Source organism: Bison bison, unplaced genomic scaffold (assembly GCF_000754665.1).
Source record: "Bison bison bison isolate TAMUID 2011002044 unplaced genomic scaffold, Bison_UMD1.0 scf7180017864141, whole genome shotgun sequence".
In the NCBI taxonomy this organism is placed as follows: domain Eukaryota; kingdom Metazoa; phylum Chordata; class Mammalia; order Artiodactyla; family Bovidae; genus Bison; species Bison bison.
The window spans coordinates 3,821,185-3,844,598 of NW_011494713.1; the positions used below are offsets into that span (position 1 = coordinate 3,821,185).

The 23,414-nt window shown below is 54.7% G+C and overlaps 2 protein-coding genes across 2 annotated transcripts in view; one reads left to right on the plus strand and one right to left on the minus strand.

Annotated features, from left to right (window-relative positions):
* The first annotated feature begins 1,384 nt into the window (after positions 1-1,384).
* ENHO (energy homeostasis associated) lies at positions 1,385-3,295 on the plus strand. The gene is made up of 2 exons (XM_010840103.1): positions 1,385-1,591; positions 2,522-3,295. The coding sequence occupies exon 2, from the start codon at positions 2,652-2,654 to the stop codon at positions 2,880-2,882; it is 231 nt and encodes a 76-aa protein (XP_010838405.1). The 5' UTR covers positions 1,385-1,591; positions 2,522-2,651; the 3' UTR covers positions 2,883-3,295.
* Positions 3,296-3,357: 62 nt separating this feature from the next.
* DNAI1 (dynein, axonemal, intermediate chain 1) overlaps positions 3,358-23,414 on the minus strand; it is a 69,480-nt gene continuing 49,423 nt past the window's right edge. Inside the window, exons 13-20 of the mRNA XM_010840104.1 lie at positions 18,453-18,700; positions 12,767-12,856; positions 12,551-12,638; positions 11,941-12,020; positions 10,258-10,406; positions 10,054-10,153; positions 6,703-6,888; positions 3,358-3,675 (exon numbers count right to left, since the gene is read on the minus strand). Of these exons, the coding sequence (XP_010838406.1) occupies positions 3,577-3,675; positions 6,703-6,888; positions 10,054-10,153; positions 10,258-10,406; positions 11,941-12,020; positions 12,551-12,638; positions 12,767-12,856; positions 18,453-18,700 (1,040 nt within the window). The 3' untranslated portion in view covers positions 3,358-3,576. The remainder of the gene's footprint in view (positions 3,676-6,702; positions 6,889-10,053; positions 10,154-10,257; positions 10,407-11,940; positions 12,021-12,550; positions 12,639-12,766; positions 12,857-18,452; positions 18,701-23,414) is intronic.

Here is a 23,414-nt window from a genome sequence, read left to right on the forward strand (position 1 = left end):
TGTGGTCCCTGGGGTTGTGTCATTTGGCATTTATTGAGATGCAGCATTTGCTGAGATGTGTCTGGTATAAATACCATCCTCAGAGGTAGCTATTACAGATGAGGAAGCTGAGGCTAAACTATTTTACACATGAGGAAGCCAAGGCTAAAAGAGGTTGAGTAACTTGCCCAAGATCACAAAGTTAGTTAAGTGGCAGAACCAGAAATCAACACCACCCTGATTCTGGCTGGGTTTGCATCTAGAAGTCCAGAGATAAGTTAACATTGGATTTGGGAGCACTCAGAAGTCTTCACAGTATAGCTTCAGAGCTGTGCTTACCCATGGGAGAATATGTCTAGTGGAATGAGAAAAGGGTCCATTCAGAACACTGAGGAATCACTGGCATATGAAGTCGGGTGGGAAGCCCTACTTGATGGCTCCTGCCCAAACAGACTTTTCTCTTAGGAGAGCTTCTAAATGGAGGAGTCAGGAGCTTCTAGGATGGACAGTCGTGCCTGATTATATTCCAGCCGGGGCTAAGCCATCCCTCAAAATACCCCATTCCCCTCTGTCCTAGGCTCCCCCATAGAAGGTCAGAGTACGAAGCCCTGACCGATACTGCGTAGGAACTCAACATGTGTCAAAACAACTTATGTTGTCAGAGCTGCTCACACGTCCTGAGGCCAGGGAATGTGGAACCAACCACAGACCCTCTGAAGTGGGGATGCAGGGTTCACATTCAGGTGAGAGTGGACGTGCGGTGGTATAGGGGACTTCAACACCAGGAGGTTCGGTCTCCTCCCGGATGTGGTATCCCAGTGCCTTCCTGCTGATGAAGGGGACAGAGACCTCTCCCAGATATGAAGAGGTGGTCCCCTCAAGTGGATACAGAGGCTTTGGCCTTTTTCAGCTTTTGGGTGTGCAGATCTTCCTGGTGAGGTAGGTGTAAGAAATCCCCGCAGGTAGGCGGGTCCCGCTCCTGTACCCTTCCCCGGGGGAAGTATCCAGACTGAATAGCCCCTTCAGCCCTCTTCCCACCCCCGCCCCCGCCCGCACAAGGGGTGAGCCTGTCTTCTCCCCAGGGCACAACCAATGGCAAGGGAGCCTGGCACGGGCAGCCAATTAAATAGCGGCAGCGGCGGGGGATGGCTCCTCCTCCGGCAAGCCACCGGCCGCAGCCTCCCAGGAGGCGGGGCTCCTTCGCTGTTTTTGCGTCCGGCGGAGCCTGGCCGAGCCTAGCCGAGAGACCCGTCGAGCCCAGCCGAACGTAGCCGAACGCAGCCGAGCCTAGCCGAACCCCGCGCCCAGACTGCCGCCGCCGCCCGAGCGCCGCCGTGCGAGCAGGCGAGCGGCCGCGGCCGCGGAGGAGGCGCCGCCCCAGGGGGAGGAGGTGGCCGCTCGCCGCAGACCGCCCGCGGCAGAGGCCGCCCCGGTCGCGCCGCGGCGGGAGCGGCCGGCGGAGGCTGCGCTGCCGAGGGGGAGGGCCGGGGGAGGGGAAGTCACCCGTGCCCACCTCCCGCTGCCCCCCGCCCGCAGACTCCCGAGCATCATTCGGCGCCCAGCATCCCGCTACCCCGGATTCTCCCGCGGGCGCGCACCGGGCTTAACTCAGGTAAGAGGGGCCCACCCACCACGGGCATGGGGATTGAGAACCAGAGACGGAGATAAAGAAGCTTAAGACAGAAACACAGCCGGGGAGAAAGAGAGTCAGACAAAAAGACAGACACGCGAGAGACGCACAGAACTACAGAGACCTTACAGAGAGGGGAGTGAGACACGTCCACGGGGACAGATGGACACACAGCGGGGAAGAAAGAGAGACGAGAGACACAAGAGACCTAGGCATACAGAGACTGATCCAGAGATACTCAAAAAAATAGACTAGGAGAGAAAGGAGACACAAGAGAGACACTCAGGACTCAGAGATGGGGACACATAAGAGAGACAGATATAAAGAGAGCTACAGATGGGTACACACCGGAGGTGGGTATACAGAGGCTGAGGTGCACATCCAGGCAAGAACCAAGGGACAGAGTAAGAGCCAGACACAGAGACACACGCACCTGACCTGGTGAAACAGTCTCTCTGAGAGGCGCACCTAGGTACACAGTTTTGGATACACAGACCCACACACGCCTGCCAGGCCTCCACAAAGTTCCCTCTGTGTGAGCTGGCACCTCTGGAGGTCTCTTGGGCTGGTTGGCTGAAGTCCTGAGAGCAGGGAAGTGTCCAGGCCACACCAAAGCTGGTCACAGTGCCCATCCTTCAAGGCCTTGGGCTTCCTCAATCCCACCCACTCTTACAGTTCTTCTGAGGGCTGGATGTTCAGTGGGCAGGGCCAGGCCATGCCCACTCCGGCTTCCCCACTGGTGCCACACCCCCATCCAGGTGCCCAGAGCCAGGTCCTGGCTCTGTGGGGTGTTTAGACCTGTTGGGAGGCCGGAGGTATGGGAGGGGGCTCTCTTCTCCACCCTCTCCTCCTCAGCCTCACCCTCCCCTTTCCTCCTCACCATGCTTTGCCTCTGCTCTGTACCCCCGACAGGCTCAGACATCTCCACTGCCCAGGGATCGCTGAGTGTGTGGAAGGCCGGCTATCCCAGCGCCCCGCTTCGGCATGGGTCCTGCCATTGAGGCAGCTTCTCAGCCTGTGCTCATCTGAGGGTGCACCCGTCATGGGGGCAGCCCTCTCCCAGGGGGCCCTCATCGCCATCATCTGCAACGGCCTCGTCGGCTTCTTGCTGCTGCTGCTGTGGGGCATTCTCTGCTGGGCCTGCCACTCGCGCTCTGCCAACATCGACTCCCTCTCCGAATCCAGTCCCAACTCCAGCCCTGGCCCCTGTCCTGAGAAGGCACCCCCGCCCCAGAAGCCCAGCCATGAAGGCAGCTACCTGCTGCAGCCCTGAAGGCCCCTGGCCTAGCCCGGAGTCTGGGACTTAAGTCCACCCCACCTGGCACCTGGAATCGGGATCCCAGGGTCCAGCAGGCCTGGGGTCCAGAACTCAGAGTCCAGCCTGTGTGGAACTGGACCTAGCCGCCCAGTGTCTGGTCGGCCTGGCTCCAAGAGGGGCCCTGCCCCTAGGTAGACAGTCTTGGGGCAGGAGTTCATGAGTTGGTGCTAGGGCCAGGGCCATCTGGACTCTGCTCCATCCCAGCGGACGGGGGTGGGGTCCACCCTCCCCCTAGGCCAAGCGCCTCTCGGCCCTCAAGGTTGGGGAAGCAAACTAGAATCCATGGCAATAATGGGAGGGTGTCCAGGCTGGGCCCCTCCTCTGGTCCTCCTACTGTTTGCTGGATAATAAATGGATCTAAGACTCTACCCTGAGATTCTCTCCTCTTCCTGGGTGCCCTGCTGTAGCAAAATTCAACATGTGGGTGGACTTCCAGACACAGGTTTATTTGTGCAAAGTAGGAGAGGGTAACAGGGGTTGAGGACCAAGTCCTGGGGTGAGGTGATGGGACCAGGGCCAGAGCAGGGCGCTGGAACCTGATCAGGGGTAGTGTCAGACACATACTGGGTACAAGGCTGGACTGGGGTACCAGGGTCAGGGGCTACAAGTACTAGGTTCAAGACATGGGCCAAGTTCGGAGGCCAGGCCCTCAGGTCTTGGTTTTCACTTCCCTCACCAAGTTCAGCAGTTTGTCCAATTTTGCAATCTCCACAGCTGGCCCCTTCTGTACTTCCTGGCCCTTCTTCTCCTGGGGAGAAGAGAAGCACACACCAGGGAGGACTGGTGAGGGACGGGCAACCTCTTGTTGCCTCAGCCTAGCTTACCCCAGCACTGCCGCGCCCTCTCCTGCCCAGTTAGCTTCTGGACCCTGATGGTGGGGGCGGGGAGGGGTGGGGCAATCCAGGAAGAGCTGTAGTCTCAGACCTCTACTACAGGAAGGTCTCTGGCTGAGTCCTAACAAGGAGCTAAGAGGTGTGTGTTTGTGGAGGGAAAGTGTGGACAAAGCCACAGGTGCCCTCACCTAGTACTCTTACCCAGTACTTCCAGCTCAGGCAGGGAGTGGGGTACCACCTGGGGCCAGGCCTGCTGTCTCAGTTATCCCCAGGTGGGGGAGGATGTCAGGAGGGCAGATGGCATGTCCCATGTGGTTCCAGATGTCCTCAGCTGGGACTGTCCCCGAGAACAGCGGGTCTTGAATTAATGACCCCACCCCCCACCCCTGGCCACGGGGTTTCGCATGTGGTGCAGTGGTAAAGAACCTGCCTGACGATGTAGGAGATGCAAGAGACATGGGTTCGACCCCTGGGTCAGGAAGATCCACTGGAGTAGAAAATGGCAACTTACTGCCTGGGAAATCCCATAGACAGAGGAGCCTGGCGCACTATTCCGTGGGGTCACAAAAGAGATATGACTGAGCGCGCGCGCGCGCGCGCACACACACACACACACACACACACAAACACACACACACTTGCCTATAGGGCACTCTAATCCTTTCACTGGGAAGCTGGACCCTGTGAAAAAGTGTTGGGCCACTGGGTGTGTGCGACTCCCAGGCCTGTGAGCTCCTTGGCAGACCAGCACCAGTGCCATCCTCCCTTCTGTCCAGGCAGTGGGGTGCAGGCTGGGCTGGGGGAGCTGCCATTTCTCGCCTTCCCTCTGTGCCCAAGCCCCCTGCCCTCTCAGCCACCTGTGCCCAGGGCTCACTGGCACCTGCCCCAGCCTTGCCTGCTGGAGACCCAGCCTGGATCTGGCCATGGCTGTGAGGTGGGGGGAGAGGCGGGGCCTGCAGGCCCCTTTCTGGCCCTTCTTGGCTGCTGACACCCAGTGGAGCTCAGATTTCCTCCTGGCATGAGTCCTGCACCTGTTCCCAAATCTGTCTCCCCCTCCCCTCGAGGCTCAGCGCCTTTGCCCCTGCCCCACTGACTCCGACACTCGTGAGGCAGAAGACAAAGATGTCTCTCTCCCTTCCCTCTCTCTCTCCCAGATTAACCTCATGTTCTCTTCTCACCCTCACCTCATCTGGGAGTCAGGAAGCCTGGCTTTTCGTTGCTAACTCCCTATGTGACTCTGGGCAAGTTCCTTGCCTTTCCGAGCTACAGTTGCCATCTAGACAGTAGCTGGGGAAAGTAGGCCTTGACTTTTGGTGGGCTCTGACACCAGTCATGGGACGATCCTCGGGCTGGGCAGTCAGGCCTCTGTGGCCCAGCCCTCTTGGGGAGATCAGGGAGACTGCCGCCTGCAGAGCAGGGCAGCCCATAGGACTTCCTCTGGCCTGAGTCAGTTGGCTGCTGATAGAGTCAGGTGGCAGTTTCACAGGAACTGCCAGTCCATGCAAGAACCAGCCCCCAGCTGTCACCTGCTCAGGTTCTCTGACTCCCAGGTACCCATGTCCTCAGGTCCTCAGAGATATTGATGCTGACCCTTGCTCTGAGGAGTTGAGACTGTGGGAGATCCTTGCCTCCCTGGGTCAGAGTGGGCAAGGCAGGCCTCCCACCACATCTACTGCCTTCAACGTGTGATGGCTGGCCCCCAGCCCCGAGGGTCACCACCATCCCACCCACGGGGCTATCCAACTCTACCAGCCTAAGCCTGGGTCATGCTCCTCACTAAATCAAGAACAGATTTTATCTGTTCCACAAATTGTACTGCCTTCCTCTGGCTCCTGGAGGCCAACTAGCAGGGCTTAGCAGAGTTTCAGACCACGCCCCACCCCCAACCCCCACCCCACCCCACCCCCAGCCCACCACAGCCTCTGGGCCACAGCTGCAGGCACTCAGCAGCCTTCTGAGTATTTATAGCCAAGTCCACCCCTCCCCCAGCTGGCTACAATTACAGGCCCAGCCAAAATCCCAGCCCTTGCCTCCCTGGCCATGGTGGGGAATAGGCCAGGCTGGCATGAGAGGGTTAGTGCAGTGGCGCCTGCCTTGGTGGTGGCACATGGGGGCAGGTGTCAGCAGTTGAAAGAGGCCCCTGCTGTTTCCTCAAACTGCAAGTAAAGGCATCAAATGGCAACCCAGCGGGTACAGTCATCAGGGCAACGTGGCTCAGCCCCAGCTCAGCTCTGACCTTGGTCCAGAACCTAGCAGAGAGCAAATTTCCTCCTAGCACCCAAATGGACAGGACTGCGATCTAGGGTTTTGGATTTTTAAGTTGGACCCTTGGGCTCTGGATTCTAAAGTCTGGGTTCTTAAGTCTGAATTGGGACTCTGAGATCTAGACTTTGAGGTTATGGCTCTGGGCTCTGTGGCCTGTATTCAGAGCCCTTGGGCTCTGGTCAGGATCTCTGGATCATTCTAGATCCCAGAAAAGAACCAGAGCTCAAAAGGAGGACTGCCTAGCTACTGACCTAGTTACCCTTCTCATGGCTCATTTCCTGCTTTCTGTGAGGACCCACAGCTCCCAGTTCAGGGACCATTGGAGTTGAAGCTCTGTGCAAGCCCAGCGAATGACCGGAAACTAAGCCTTGAGCCCCTGCCTGGATAACACCAAGCAAGCCAATGATGCCCATGTACTACCCCCAGACTTGGGACTCCAGTCACCTGCTTACCGGTTGTCTCCACCTGGGGCTCAGAAACAGCATGTCAGAACCCATCTGTCCCCCTACAAACCTACTTCTATGCTTCTCACTTGGACAACAACATCACCCTGCTCTGGGCCTCCAAAGCCAGAAACCTGGGGCTGTCCCCTGGCTCCTCCCCTTTCTCTCACCAACCACCCCCCTCCCCACCTGGAGACTTTCTTTCTTGGCAGCCCAAATTCCCCAAGACTGTACCTTTGGCATTTTGCGCAAGTTGGGTGAGAGCTTAAGGCAGGTGACGTGCCCTCGGTCATCGCCCACAATGATGATGGGGTGGATGGGGTTGAACTGCACGTGGGTGAGCTTGTTCTTCTTTTTGGCCACCACGGGCTGGTTGCAGATGGCCTCGTACTTGTTGATGGACAAGTCAAACACGTGGGTCTGTGAAGAGGTAGGTGTCAGCACAATCAGGGAAATGGGGTCCCTGTCCCCGCTCCCCCCAACCAGAGGAACTGCCCCTGGACTTTCTTGGGTAACACGACAGAAGCCTAGCACACTGGAGCTGGAGGCAATAGGAGAGGCGATTTGCGTCTCTTTGTTTTTCCTATGGTTGAGGGAATGACAATAAAATGTTTAGGAGAAAATTTAAGTCTCTACAGAATTAACAGTAATAGCAGCTGCCATTTATAGAGCACTTACAGCTTTCCTGGTGGCTCAGATGGCAAAGAATCTGCCTGCAGTGCAGGAGACCCGGGTTCAATCCCTAGGTTGGAAAGATCCCCTGGAGAAGGGAATGGCAACTCACTCCAGTATTCTTGGCTGTAGAATTCCATGGACAGAGGAACCTGGTGGTCTACAGTCCATGGGGTTGCAAAGTGTCGGACACAACTGAGCAACTTCTACAGTATGATGTACTAGACTCTGGGCAAGCATGTTACCTGGTTGCATCATCTAATTACAGTAGTCACAGCCACTCTATCAGGTAGGTTCTGTTATTTTCCACATTTTATAAATGAGGAGATGGAGGAGGCTCTTAAGCCTAACTTGTCAGTAAGTAGCAGAGCCAGGGTTTCTACCAAATGAATATATGTCAGGTGCTTGGGCAGTGTTTGTTATATAGGTGCTGAACAAATGTTGGATCTTATTTTTACGGCATTGTAAGTCCAAACCATTAGCAAGTTTTGCCTAGACTGTGCAGCATCCTAACTGGTCTTCCCGCTTCATCTCCCCTCCTTCTCTTATCCATCCTCTGTTTAGCAGCTAGACTTACCTTTAAAAAATCTGGAATCCTCCAATAGTCTCCCTGGGCATGCTACATAAAAATTCTGATTTCTTTCTCTCGATTCTGCACCATTTGCTCTCATCTCAGGCTCTCAGCCCTTTGCCTACAAGATCCTGGCCACCCTAACTTCCTGTTCCTTAAACCTTTCCAGCTTGTTCTCCCCTCAGGGCATTTGCACCAGCAGTTCCTTTGGAAGGCCTCACTCATCTTCACCTGACCCTTTTGTGTGACCCAGCTCTCTACTTGAATGTCACCTCTTTAAATAAGATTTCCCTGACGACTTTATCTAAAGGACCACCCAGTCCTTTCTTTTTGCATCACTCTATTTTTAAAGATATAACAGCTTTGAAAATGAAAGTGTTAGTCACTTAGTCATGTCCGACTCTTTGCAACCCCATGGACTGTAGCCCGCCAGACTCTTCTGTCTATGGGATTTTCCTGGCACAAATGGGTAGCCATTCCCCTCTCCAGGGGATCTTTCTGACCCAGGGATGTAACCCAGGTCTCCTGCATTGCAGGTGGATTCTTTACCATCTGAGCTATCAGGGAAGCCCCATAACAGCTTTGTGGAGATATAATTCATATACTATAAAATTTACCCATTTAAAGTATACAATTCCCATTTTTTTGTATGTTCACAGTTATGTAACCATCACCACAACCAAGTATAGAACATTTTCATCACCCCAGAAAGAACCCTTATACGTATCTATTACCAGTCATACCCACTTTTTCCTAACCCCTGTCTCCCTAGGTAACCACAAATCTACTTTATTTCTATAAATTTGCCTATTCTAGACCAGCATAAATGGAATCAGAAAATGTTTGGTCTTTTGTGACTGGCTTCTTAATTTTTTTAAAGATTTTTTTGATGTGGACTATGTTTTTATTGAAGATGTTAACAATATTCCTTCTGTTTTGTATTTTTTGGCCAGGAGGCATGTGGGATCTCAGCTCCCCAACCAGGGATCAAACCTATACCTCCTGCATTGGAAGGCGAAGTCTTAAACACTGGACAGCCAGGGAAGTCTCTGAGACTGGCTTCTTAAACTAAGCATGCTTTCAGTGTTCATCCATGATGTAGCATGTATCAGTAGTACATTCCTTGTTAGTGCTGAGTAACACTTCTTATGGATAGAGTACTTATTGTTTACTCATTCATCAATTACAGACATTTGGGTTGCTTCCACTTTTTTGGCTGTTATGAATAATGCGGCTGTGAACACTGGTGTACACATGTCATCCTCTTTTGATCTCTGCCTAGCACTTAACTCTATTGGAGTTTGGTTGTTGTTTTCTATTGCTTTCCCTTCACTGGAACATAAGCTCTGTGAATCAACTGAACCACCAGGCCCTGGCCTGGAGTTGGGAGCCATAGTTAGCCCTTGGTTAGACATTTGTTCAGCAAATAAATGACTGACTTAAGGGTGATGCCTTAATACACTCTATTTTTTCCTGGTAGGTGCCTCTCAGCTTACATCAAAGTCCATAAGTAAATTATGTTGCACAAAAACTTTCCCACAAAAAAATTTCCCCACAAGCTGTTTTTGAGCTTTCACCAATTCTTATTGTTGTACAGACCCCTCCCATCTCCCCACTCAGACTCAGCTTGCACACTCCCAGGGATGGGGACCTCACTACCTTTTAGATGCTATTTCGACCGCAGGTTGACTCTGGTTTATAAGTTTCTCTTTACATCAAGCTGGCACCTGCCACCCTGTAGCTCCCTCCCCATGGCACTCAGAGAAGTTAGCTCCTCCTCATGGGATTTTATCTCCCATCTTGCGGTCTCCTTCAAGGTGAACAGCTCCACTCTCTCCTCCAGGCCTCATGGGATGACAGATCCCTCTTTTATTTATTTACTTTTGGCTGTGCTGGTCTTCTACCTGCACGCAGGTTTCCTCTAGTTGCAGCAAGATGGGGCTACTCTCTAGTGTGGTGTGTGGGCTTCTCATTGCAATGGCTTCTCTTGTTGAGGCTCACAGGCTCTAGGCATGTGGGCTTCGGTAGTTGCAGCAGGTGGGTTCAACAGTTGTGGCCCACGGACTTAGCTGCCTCATGGCATGTGGAATCTTCCAGGACCAGGGATCAAACCTGTATCCCCCTGTGTTGGATTTTTAACCACTGGACCACCAGGGAAGTCCCTGAATGACCCCTCTTTTGACAGGTCCCCGAGTGGCCTGGGCCCTTGAGGATACACAGAGTCCTATGTTCTGCCTTCCCCCAGCTGCCCTTGGCCTGGGGTGGGACTCCAGGAGGGACAGCTGAGATGGCTCATCTTGTCTTCAGTAGGGGGTCAGCAGGGTCAGGAAAGGGGCACTTACCTTCCCGTTGGTGGTGACTGCTGCGAACACAGTGGATGAGTACGGTGCCCAGGCCACATCTCCCACAGCTGAATTGAGGTCATAGATGAACATCGGGGTCCTGCAGTGGGGAAGGGCGGAAAGCCGAGAGAACAGAGGGCTCATGGTGCCAGACCCTACTGGTCCCCGCCCAGGGCGCAGCCTGAGGGAGGGCAGACCCCTCACTTGATGGTGTGGTCCCATATCTTCACTGTCCAGTCGGAGCTGCAGGACATGAAGACCTTGGTATGGTAGGGATTCCAGGACACGGCATCCACGGCCATGTTGTGGGCATCATAGGTGTCGAGGAACTGGCTGGAGTAGGATTTGGAGCACTGGGGTGGGGGTAGGGAAGCATGAGTGAGTGCGGTCAGCCACCACTTCCCCAGGGGGCTCTGGAGGGTCAGACCCTGAGATTCCTCTTCTGTCCCCGCCCCGCCTCACTGTCCCAGCTGAGCTGGGGCCAAGCTCTTGGCTGTTCTTCTCACCCTCAAAGCAACCAGAGAGAAAGGAGGGGCTTAAGGAACTGGGGTTTGGTTGGGCAGGGGAGCCTTCCTAGAGGGTGAAGGAAGTCTGCCCAGAGGATCCCAGGCCAGGCAGAAACAGCCTTTCCTCCCTGAGGCTTCCCTGGTAGCTCAGCTGATAAAAGAACCTGCCTGCAATGCAGGAAACCCTGGTTCAATTCCTGGATCCGGAAGATCCCCTGGAGAAGGGATAGGCCAACCACTCCAGTATTTTGGGGCTTCCCTGGTGTCTCACATGGTAAAGAAACCACCTGCAATGTGGGAGACCTGGGTTCAATCCCTGCGTTGGGAAGATCCCCTGGAGAAAGGCATGGCAACCCACTCCAGTATTCTTGTCTGGAGAATCCCATGAACAGAGGAGCCTGGTGGGCTACAATCCATGGGGTTGGTCGCAAAGAGTCAGACATGACTGAGTGACTAACACTTTCACTTTCATTTGCTCCCAGAAAAGCAAGTGCAGAGCCAGGAACAAGTCCCAGTCTCCAGATTTCTCATTTGGTTTCCTGCCCTGGCCACTGTGCCCTTTACTTCCTCCCTCTAGGAGACTGAGTGACTGACTGGTCTCTTCCTGTCTCCAGCAGCCGCAAGCAGGGGTGGATAAGGGGGGTGGGGACGTCTTTTGCATTCAGATCGCTCTGCCTGGGCCTCAGGGGCTCCCGGGAGGCTGCCTGTAATTAACATTCTGAGTTTCTGAGCCTAAGAAAAGCTTGCAGCGGAGTTATTTCTAGATGGATGAAGGTTCAGAAGGATGTTCACCTACTAACTCTGAGACCTGGCAGAAGCAGGCCACAAAGTTCCATCCCGCCACCAGCTGGGATGAACCCGGTGTTCAGAGATAGGTTTTCTTGTTACCCAGCCTTCAAAGCGCAGCTCAACTTCAGATCTCCTCTAGGAAGTCTTTTCAGGATGTTCCAAGCCCCGCCTCTTCCCCTGCAACCCCCGTGCCCAGCTGTACGTCCTTCACCCCCAGGCAGGGAGCAGGACACGAGGGAAAGATGCGAGGCTGGGCTCAAGTCACCCTCTAGGTTCTTCATCTCCTGTCCTGCAGTCAGCCCCTCTTCCTGACACCCAAGCAGGTCAACAAATGCATTCTGGGAGGGGACATATGTATGTATACCTATGGCTGATTCATGTTGATGTTTGGCAGAAACCAACACAATACTGTAAAGCAATTATCCTTCAATTAAAAATGAATACATTTTTTAAAAAAGAAAGCAATGCATTCTCTTTCCCCAGAAAGCCTTCTGGTACTGATGAGCCCCCAGATCCATCCGAATATGGTCTGTTGAGAATGACAGGTCTAGTGGCCCTGTAAGAAGCTGGCATCGGCACAGCGCTACCTCACCTTGTAGATTTTTCCCTCCTCTGTGCCCACCAGAAACAGGTAGTCGATCTCTCTGTGGAAGTCAAAGGCAGTGCCGCAGCCTTCGGGAGAAGAGGGAACTGCTTTAGGCCAGTTCTGGAAGGGAAGGAGGCCCCCAGCATCCACCTCTATCCAGTAGGCCCTCCCCTGGGACAACCTGAGTCTGGGTACTATGAGGGCCGGAGCCAGCCAGGCGAACAGAAACTGGGTCCCTGGGCTGCTGCTAGAGCCCGGCAGTTGGGACTCTGCAAACGGGCCAGGGCTTCTGCAGACAGGAATGGGGCCTGGATAAACAAGGTGGGGATTGAGTTAAACAGGGTCGGGGTCAGGGTAAACAGGGAAAGGGTCTGCAAACAGGGATACAGTCTGCATAAACAGGGGAGGAATTGAGTAAACAGGGATGGGATCTGGGTAAACCGGGGCCTGATCTGCATAAACAGGGAGGGTCTGCAGACTGCTCAGGACCAGGCTTTCTCCTTACCTCCTCCTACCCGGCAGGAGGGGAAGTGGGGTGTGCAGAAAGAGGGAGGACCAGACCTCCTGGGTCCAGGGGGATGTGGCCGGGCTGGAGATGAGGTGTAGGGACTCTTACCCACTGTGTGTATCTGCAGACCCTCGAGACCTTCTGTGGTGCTGCCCTCCACCTTCAGCTTGATGACGTCAGTGTGAACCAGCTCGCTCTGTGGTCACACAGGGAGAGGGAGGCGCACCCGTGGGGCTGGACAGGCAGGGTTGGAGGCCCCCTGCCATTCGGCTCCCACCACTCCCCATCTTCACCCCTGCATGACCCTTCCTGGGAAACACGCACCTTCACGAGCGTCCAAGACACGATCCTGCCGTCGGATGACACAGAGAAGAAGTTGAGGTTATGGTCCATGTCATCCTTCTGCCACCTGACCTGCAACATCCCACACTGTGAGCTCTGGGGCCCTGCGAGGGTGTCGGGTTAGGGCTGCGAGCTGAGCAGGGCTCACTCAAGGACCCTTCTGAGGCCCAGAAGCCAGTTCTGGGAGCCCATTTCCTAGGGTCCCATGATGGGCCTGCCCTCCCTCCTCACTCACTGCTCCCCCACCCCAAGCATCCTGAGGCAACGTGCCAGTGGGGCACTGCCCTGGTCCCCGGGCTCAGCAGTGGAGGTACCTGGTTCCTCTCTGCGTTGGCTGCTAGGAGCCCTGTTTTTTGTTTGTTTGTTTAGAGAAACTTGTTATTAAATTTTATTTTCTTTAAATATGTACCTTTTTCCCACCCTCACCCACATAGGGGGAGGAACAGAAAACCCCCATTTGTGGGATTCCATGTATAAAACCTGAGATGGTGAGGATGAAGTATAAAAATACTGTTTACAAAGGGAAAGAGGGTGTCCATTGTGACCTTAACTTTCAGACACCCCCACCTGCAGGCCCCTTTTTGCTCCTTTAGAAAAACTCCTGGGAATCTGTTTGGATGTAGAACAGCCCTTCTTCTGGTGGGGTATGGGGGGTGGGGCGTATGTGGTGTGAGTTGATCAGTTGTGTCTGACTCTTTCAACCCCATGGTCTGTAGCCCACCAGGCTCCTCTGTCCATGTGGATTCTCCATGCAAGGATACTGGGGTGGGTTGCCATTCCCTTCTCCAGGGCATCTTCCCGATGCAGGGATCGAACCCAGGTCTCCTGCATTGCAGGCAGAATCTTTACTGTCTGAGCCACTGGTGGAGGGGAGTAAGGGGATGGGATGGGAAAGGGGGTGGGGAGCTCCCAAACCCCAACACAGAATAGGAAGCTATTTTCGTAACAAGTTGTTAGAAAGCAGTGGCTCTGCGTTCGACCTCCTTACGTCGAGAGCCCATCAACCAGCTTCCTCATTTCTAAAACAGAAACCATAATAGCATGAGTTTGTTGTAAGAAATAAATGAAATAATGAATTTGAAGCTCTTAGGTCAGAACACTGCAGATATTAAGTGTTCAATAAGTAATAGCCATCATCCTAGGAATCAAGGTCCCAAGGTTCTTGGGGGGCTTTTTCCTGCTTGCTTCCCTCCCCATCCAGGCTTGGTTTTTCTCCAGGTAGCCTTTCTTCTGTTCCCACCTTCACTTCACCACTAGCTCCTGCTTCTAAAATCTTGCTCCTAGCATCTCAGATATGAGCTGCATTTCTCCAGCTGCAAATTGGGGTTAATAATCCTTCCCCACCCATCTTCTCCGGGCTGGAAGCAAACATATGGGAAAGTGTTTTGGAGACAGAGCTGTTGTCTTATGAAGATGACACGCTTGAGGCTCAAGTTTCTGTTGCCAGATGTGGAGGCCCAGCAGAGCTGTGTCCGGGAGGGCTGGGGCGGGGCTGGGTGCCCAGAGCTTTCCAGCCTCCAGGCCTCCTGCACTGGGACCACCATCTTTCCCTGTCACAAGGAGAGGCCCAGTGAGGGTGGACGGGAATCCAGGGGTGCTGTCTGGAACCACAGTTGTAACCTGGCTCTTGAGCAGTGTACGTGGGGTGGGGGTGTGGAGGGGATTTCTTCTCCGGGGGACCCCCCACCCCTCCACCAGGCCTGGCTGTCAGAGCTGCAGGAGGGCGGACCTTGTCCTGCCTGGGCCTGTTTGGGCAGGCTGCTCTTTTGTGTTTTTGCCAAGAGGCCTAGAACACCGCACAGCCTGTGAGGCACAAGTCAGAGCAGTCCTGATGCGGAGACAGCTCCCTCTTCTGCGTAAAGGTAGTCCCTTTAAAGGGGGGAGCGGATGGGGGTGTCAAAGGCCAGACAATAAGAGACACAGGGGAGCTGCAAAGGGAAGTGTTTAATGAGTGGCCGCTGGCGCACATGGAGATTGTATTTCACACCCCACTTAGCAGCCTGATGCCCAGTTGGGGGTGGTGCGTGTATTTGCAGGTGTGTGTGTATGTGTGTGTGTGTGCAAGTTGCACACATGCTCCTGGAGTGGAGGTGGGAGGGTAGGAATAAAGAGGGCATAGAGGGGGCAGGTGGAAGTGGGACTGAGAGAATGAACGAATGCCCAGGAAGCAGGCGGTAGGGAGGAAACAGAGGCCTGCATCACTGATTGCTTCTCTTCTGCGTTCTCTCATCAGGGCAGGCGTGTTTGACCCCAGGGTCTGCTCATATCCTTCCTGCCTCCTACCCCAGTGTAGCAGAGGATACACAGACACACACACATACATACACACACACACACACATACACACACACACACACACACACACATCCTGCAGAGTGCTGCTGGTTGGGGCTTCCCAGCCAGGCCTGAACAGGGCTACGCTACCCAGATGGGAGGCGGCCTGTGCCGTGGGACCAGAACCATGTCCCCTTTGGAGTCCCTGGCTCCAAAACTTTCCATGGCTCCCTGTTACCAACAGAACAAAGTCCTTTGGCCCCCAGCCTGGCTTTTGAGATTGAAAACAATCTCTCTGATTTCTCCCAGGACATAGTCCCTTGAAGAAGGACCTAAGACTTTGATGTCTCTGACACCTCCTTCACAAGCCCCAGCTCTTTTTCAAGCTCCCGGATATACAACCACTGCCTGTAAGACGCCTCTTCTGGCTTCTTGTATTAACTTCTGGCCAGAATTCTGTGGCATCCTAAAGGTTGTCCCAAACCAGAGTTTCAGGTGCCATCACCAACTTTCCCTTCCCCCATAGCCAGCCAGTCACTTCCTTCTCTTGATTTTACTCCTCAACAGCCCTCAACCCTATTTTCTCATTTTCATCTCCACTGCCCTGTTGTGGCTCAGTCTTAAGCTGTCTCATGCTGCAGCTGGAAGATATCTCCAGGACATTGCATGACTGTGGGATTTCTTTGCTCCCAAATCCTCTGATGGTTGGACAGTGATTTTCAAATTATGCTGGGAGGAGCTCTTGGAGCCTTGGGAAAGTAGCTCAGGGGACATGGGGAGTGATGACAGGGGACCCTCAAGCAATCAGGACCCTGATCTTATCAGAGCAGCCCCACTCTCATCTTTCTAATACATTGAGCTTCTGTACTTCACTAACACTAGGCTTCCCAGATGGCACTAGTGGTAAAGAACTCTCCTGCCAATGCAGGAGATGTAGGGACGTGGGTTCGATCCCTGGGTCAAGGAGATCCCCTGGAGGGGGAAATGGCAACCCACTCTAGTATTCTTGCATGGAGAATCCCATGAACAGAGGGGCATGGCAGGCTTTACAGTCCATGGGGTTACGAAGAGTCGGACACGACTGAAGCAACTTAGCACACATGCACTAACACTTCATTTGAGACCACTGACATGTAGAATCCAAGCTTCCTCCTTGCTGGAGAAGCACACTCAGGACTGGGCAGTTAGGCTCTTCTCAGGTCCTGCTGCTCCTCCCTGTCCTGCATACTGTGCTCCCCGCGCTGCGTCATTTCCCAGCAGGCCCCTCTGCTTGGGCCCGTGTCTTTCTGGTGCATGTGACCCCTTTGCAGCCTTCTTCATCAGTGCATGCTTCCTCATGCTTCACAATTCTGCTCAGGTGCTTCTTCCTTTAGGAAGACCTCCTTGGCCTTCCGGTCCCTGCTTCTCATCCCCCAGCACTTTGGACAATCCTCAGCCCTCCTTGGCACTTAGTGCATGCCCTATCTGCTCAACCTTGGCTGCTGTGTGTCCCCACCAGGAACTCCGGAGACCAAATCCTTGAGCATCGTCAGCCTCCAGAGGAGTGAACAGGCAGGAGTTGCTGAATGAATGGATGAATGAAGAGACGAATGAGGAAGCGGGAAGGGAATGAGAGCAAGCGAAGGAAGAGAACAGGAAGTCGTTAAAAGAGACAGAGACAGGCAGGCCCCTCCCACGTCACAAGCCCTGATTGCAGCCAAGAACTCGGAGTCTTCGGTTTTGCAAAGGCAGCAGCCCTGTTCTCCTGAAAGGATGGTGGGAGAACAGAAGGCCACCCTATCCAGTCTCCCTGGCACCCGTCCAGGGAAGGGGGAACGGTCTCCTGTGAGCCCCACTTCTCTCTCCAACTTGCTATTTGATTCTGAGAACAGAGCAGAGAGGGAGTAGGCTGGTTGGCCTCGGCCTCTCGCCCTCTTCTGGGCTTGTGGAGAGTCATGCCACCCTGAGATGCTCTGTGCTTGGCCCTGGGCTGTGTGTTTGAGCTGGCAAAGCAAGGGCAGGTCTGATGCTGGTTTAGTTTGATCAAAGCAAGTCTTTTCTCTCCCTGGGCTTTAATGTCTCTGCAGACATCCTCCCCACATCTGGAGCCCCGTGTGCCTGGACGCGATGACTCAGGAGGTAGGCTTTCCAGAGGAGAGAACCCCTGAAGCTGCAATTCTGACTCCGGCCTTAGTTGAGGGGAGGGTATTTGGTGGGAGGAGGTGCCTCCTTCCTGTGCCCCAGATCCGGGTAAAGGATGAAGCTGAGAGGCCCCCACTTCCCCTGTGCCTGGACAACCCTCCTTCTGCTCAGGCCTGTCTGGGGGCCAAAAGCCAGGGCCTGGGCATCCATGTGACTCAGGAATTTCAGGGCCAGACAGGCAGGGGTGCAGAGCCCGCGGGAAGACCCTGTCAGGGCAGGGGGCAGAGGACAATGAGAAGACAGACCCCAGCACTGTCTGAGCCCCCAGAGGCCTTGGGCAACTTGAGACAGAAATGTGTGCTTAGATTCTCCCAGGCCAGACCACGGCGCGAGGGTGCCCAGGCTCAGAAGGAGGGACACCTTTGGAACACAGTGATGAAGGGCTGTGAAGCCAGAGCTAAGAGGCTCTGAGAACGAAACTGTGAAACCTACTTCCAGCGCAGTAAGGTGGAGACGCAAAGTCAGGGTGAAATCCAGCCCCAGCAACCACAATGGTCCCATTCCATGCCTATCTGGAGAAGCTGGGTACTCACAGGCCCCACCTGCCAGGTCTTACAGCCCCACCTGGAAGGCAGAGAACCAGCAGCACCTACCCTTCTCTAGGAGATCCCTCAAATCTAGCCGATGGCAGAACAGAGTCCCTGTGGGCAGTTGAGGAAGACCATAGACCCCTGGCTTCCTGGGTAGCTCAGAGGGTAAAGAATCTGCTCGCAATGCCGGAGAATTGGGTTTGATCCCTGGGTCAGGAAGATCCCCTGGAGAAGGGCATGGCCGTTGCCTGGAGAATCCCATGAACAGAGTAGCCTGGCGGGCTATAGTCCATGGGGTCACAAAGAATCAGACATAACTGAGCGACTAACACTTTCACTTTTCGTAGACCCCTGGAGCCCTTAACATACTCAGCGGAGGGCCATCAGGCCCAGAGCTGTCCAGCCACCGAATCTGAGTCATTGAGCAGCACTCCTCAGAGATCCGAGGTCCTTAGCAGATGGATGGGCAGGAGACCACCACCTTTACAGCAGACCCTCTTGCCTCCTGATACTCACCTCTGCTCTTTTCACACCCAGCTCCTTGGCCTCTAAGCCGGTAGCTGTCGTCCCCAACCCCTGGTCTGTGGCCCTCTCCTCCCCAAGGTCCCTTCCTCCCATGGCTCCCAGGCCCACCCACTGCCGCTCAGCCACACCCACTCCTCCCACCCGGTCCCGAGGCTGACCTGCCACACGGGGTCCGTGTGCTTGCCAGACTTGGCTGAGCTGCGGAAGGAGGGCTGGGAGTGGGGCTTCTTGAGGTTGTAAATGGCCACGTTGCCATCGTAGTGGCCCACCACCACCAGGTAGGGGTGGTCCACGTGCATGTCCAGGCACATGATGCCGCTCTCGCTGCTGAAGATGTATTCGGGGAAGCTGGGGTTCTTCATGCTGTATAAGAGCAGCATGCCACGGCTCTGCTTCATGAAGTCATCTGTCCCGGGGAAGAGGTGGCGGTGGTTGGAGGGTCCAAGTCCCAGCCCCTCCCCGACAGGGCCAACAAGCCCTGCCCCCCTCTGTCTCCCACAGAGAGTGTGGGGAGGTGAGGGGGGGTCCTCTCTGGTCTTCATCTTCTCCGTCTGCAAAACGGAACCATGAGGCTTGGCCCACCCCCTCCTTGGGGTTCAGCAGTGGGTGCAACAGACAAGGTGACCAGGTGTACTTGAGGGATGGACAGTCATTCTCCTTAGTCTCCCTGGGGGTATAGGAAAGGGGGTTGCCAGCTCAAAGAGTTGTTATGTGAAGGATGTGGGTGGGCTTGGGACGGAGCAGTATCCCTAGATGCCCAGCCCATCTGTTGTGCTTAGGTGCTGGGATAATGGCTGTGTACCCCTCATTCCCAGCCAAGGACAGGGGTTCCATCTGGACTAACATGGAATTGTCTGTGTGGTCCCACACTAGCCACCTATGGGCATCTTCCCATACCCTCCGGCCCCACAGTCCCCAGTTGCAGCCGAGCCCTAGCTCTAAAGTGAAAGTGTCAGTTGCTCAGTCGTGTCTGACTCTGTGCGACCTCATGGACTGTAGCCTTTAGCCCTGCCAGGGTCCTCTGTCCATAGGATTCTCCAGGCAAGAATACTGGAATGGGTTGCCATGCCCTCTTCCAGGGGATCTTCCTGACCGAGGTCTCCTGCATTGTGGGTGGTTTCTTTACTGTTTGAGCTACCCGGGAAGCCTAGCTCTACGCTTACTCCCAGATTCGAGAAGTCCCAGGTCAGCCAGTGGGGCTTTGGTAGGCCACCATGTTATCTGTCCCTCTGGCCTGGGCACAGTGTTTGGTGGTCGACAGTGGGCCGCTCAGCAGACGTCCTTCTCCCTGCCCACCCCCAGCGAGGGGGTGATACCAGTCTTTCATTCTCTGCTGACCCAGCGCCCATCATGATCATGCAGTCATTGAACAGAACACAGCCCCTGCCCTCAGTTCTGGCTCTCCCGCCACCAGCCCAGGACCCTTCCCAAGCTCAGAGGAGCCAGAGCTGGCGAGGTGGATGTCTAGAACAACCCCCTGCCCCCGTCTTGGGGGCCCTACGCTAAGGCAGCCTTTTAGCTGACACAAAGGCTCTCCCTTGGGCCTCCAGGGCTAGCTCCTCTGACCCCTGCAACTACAGACCGGGCCCTCCCAACAAAACGGCCAGTCCTGAGGTGTGGAGCCCGTGGGTGAGAAAGAAAGGGAGGCAGCCCCAACTTGGTAAGTTTTGCTGAGTCATTCTTATTCCTAAGGCTGCCCCTTTTTTGGGGGAGCAAGTGACTGGGCTGGGCTCCCCAGGCTGTGGGCATGAGCTAACTACCACCGTCCCAGGTACCCTCACCCTGGGCCTGCTGCAGACAGAGCTGACACTTCCTGGGAGCCAGGGTGGCCTGCAATGAGCAAGCTGGCACACCCACCAGCGCAGCTGCCTGCAGGGAAGCCCATCTTCCCTTGCTGTGGCTACTTGTCAACAGAAGCCCTCCCCGGTCACGGGCACGGGCGGCTTCCTATGTAAGGAGTGGCTGCCCCTGGAGTGGAAGGTACCAGGGACCAGCCTGAACCACACCGTGGTTCAGGAAGGAAAAGGCTTCTGCTCCGGGGAAAGTAAGGAGGCCGGGCTGGTCACCCTGCACCTGGCATGTCCCCGAGCCAGTAGGGGATGGGAGCTGGCAGTACCTCACCTCACAGGGTCCAGGGTAAGCCCCAAGAGCTGACTGTTCAATTTCGGGAGAGTTCTACAGCTGGCTGAGGGGAGTGTCTTTCCCAATCAGACCATGAAGGAAAGTGAGCTGAGCAGTGGAACAGTCCCTTGTAGCTCCTTTTGTTCATTTACCCAAATCCTGATCGGGGCCTGGCAGGGACAGACACAGCCCTCTGGAGACATGGGCCTGCCCTCGGCAGCTCCTGGTGTGGTGACAGGGAGCCAGACCCCTGAGGTTGAATGGGCAAGCCCTCGCCAGGTAATCAAACTATTAACTGCCAGGCCGGAGGTGAGTTGTCGATGCCCTGGACGCCCTGTGGCCTGGATGCCAAGCAAGACTGATGGGAGGAGTGGGTGGGCAGGAGGGTGAATGAAAAGGTGGGCAGTTGGGTGACAGATGCTCAGGCTAAGGATTTGGATGCTCTCCTTGCTGCCCCAAGGGTCAAAAGTGGGCGTGATCCCCACACTTGCTCTCACTATGCCCCAGGGATCTGGTCTCTTGAGGGACAGCAGTGATGACTTGCTTTTTCTAGACACACTTCCAGCAGCCCCTGCCCTGCCACAAATGTGCACAGAACCTTCATGACCAGTGGAACCAGGAAAGGAGGGTTGGAAACCCTAGGTTGGCTCAGTAACTCTGCAGTGTGAACATCTCCGACCTGCTCCCAGAACCACCAGATGCTGAACTATGGCCCCCAGATTATATAGGTGGATAAACTGAAGCCCTGGTGGCTCAGAGAGTAAAGAAGAATCTGCCTACAATGCAGGAGACCTGGGTTCCATCCTGGGTCAGGAAGATCCCCTGGAGAAGGGAATGGCTACCCACTCCAGTATTCTTGTCTGGGAAATCCCATGGACAGAGGAGCCTGGCGGGTTACAGTCCATGGGTTTGCAGAGTCAGACATGACTGAGCAACTAACACTTTCACTTCAAACTGAGGCCCAGGGGGTAGAAATGATGTGCCCAAGTACATGAGACCTATCACTTGATGCTCGTCACACCCAATATCCTGTTTAGTTACCCTGCTCAGGGTAACAGCACGAATCCAAACTTTACATGAAGGTAGAGAAAGAAGGGCAAGGGGGCACCGGACATTTGGGGGCAATGGGGTGTCTGGCAAAGCAAATAATCCCTCCAGAATCTGGACAAGGGGATGCGTAAAGGCCAGGGCAGCCACTTGTGATGAGAGGAAAGTTCTGGCAGAGATAAGCATGGATTTCATAAGACAGGGACACAGAGAGCAAGCAACCGGCCACACTAAAGCCTTAGATCCTGCCAGCGCTCCCAGGCCACACACATCCTGACAGTAAGCCTCCCGTTCTTAACCTGGCTCAAGTGATCTCTGTTACCTTCAACCAAACAAGCCGTCCTGACATAAAGATCACAGCGTCTAATCATGGTTAGACCATGTGTTTCCTGAATTCCAATTCAGGGCTTTGTCTGCCAAACCACACCAGGAAAATAGAGAAAAACTCTAATTCAGCTAGGGCTTCCTCTCCATCTTATTCTATGATGTTCTTGTCCCTGACTCTGGACCCCTATGAACCCTCACTATTCTATCCTATAAGTGTACCCAGAGTGATGTCAGGGCCCCAACCTGCAACCGTGCTACAGGAGAGCATCATCCTGTCTTCCAAAAGTCCTAAAATGACATCACCACTCAGACCTCCAGTGGTCTCCATGTGACATCATCGCTGAGGCTACCAGCAGTCCTGGTGACATCACTGCCCAGCCTGCCATCATTCCCAGTATGATGCCACCGACCAGGTCATCAGAAGTCCCAGTAAGACATTGACATCAACATCACACCCAGTGCCTCAGTTCCCAGTGAGTGGTAGAATCCCATCACGTTCTAGGCTCACAGAGCCCTGGGCCCTGGGGTACTTGATCCTGAATCCCACAAACTACCTGGCTCCCCAGCACAGGACGGAAGGTCCAGCGACACAGAAGTGTGGACCCAGTTCCACACTCCATTATATAAAGAGGCAGGAGCCATGATGTCTGGGGCCGGTGAAGGAATTTCAGGTTCCTCTGGGCCATGGGATTTCAGTGAATCTATGTTGGCTGGGTGGCAGGGAAAGAGGAACAGAGGAAGGGGGAAAGGGAGAGAGTGAGGAAGGGAGAAGGGAGAGGTGATAAACCATCTGGCCTGTGACTCCAAGACAGGGGGAGAGGGAGGGCCACTGGTCTGGCCTTAGCTTCACTTTGTAATTTTGCCTTCTCCAAGAAGCCTTCTAGACCATTCGGCTTCTCCACTATGAGTGCCCACCTACCCCCTGGAATTCCTCTACCTGTACTCTATTATTACAGGTGTATCACTATTGCGAGTAGATTTTTCCTTAGCCTGCCACCAAAGGATGGAGCATGGCATGGCATGGCCCAGAAGGCTTCCTCTCTCAGAAGGAGAGCTGCCTCCTGCTAACCCTGCCTTGCTGGATAATCTCTACGGCCTCTCTGACTCTGGCCTTCAGTGATTCAGGAGATTTGGGGGAGGAGAGTCAACTTCCTAATAGAGTGTGATCTGGCCATTCTCAGAAAGCCACTGTCTCAGGGGAAGGGTGGCTTCATTCCACAGTCGACTGAAGCTCTCACTGCCCTCAGCACCCTCTCCTGGGGCCCAGGCAGTGCCACTACTCCACCCCTGCCCAGAGCTCTAGATGGTAAGGGGCCGCTCTGGAGAGTCCTGGCTGTCAGGAGAAGCCTGGGATTCTGTTTAGGATTTAGGGAGTGCAGAGCAGGCAGAGGGCATGTTGGGGCATCCGGCTTAAGCCAGGCCAGCAGTCAGAGAGAAGTAGGTGCCAAGCTGCAGAGACAAGGGTGCCAAGCCAGCGACAGCCAGCAGGCCTCCTCCTCTCTTCCTGCAAGCTCCCTGATGAATCCGGCCCAGGGCTTGAGCCCAAGGCAGCAGCTGTTTGATGATTCCCTTATTAAGTCATGTAAGAGGCAGTCAGAGGGGCTGTGGTGGGCAGAATAATGCCC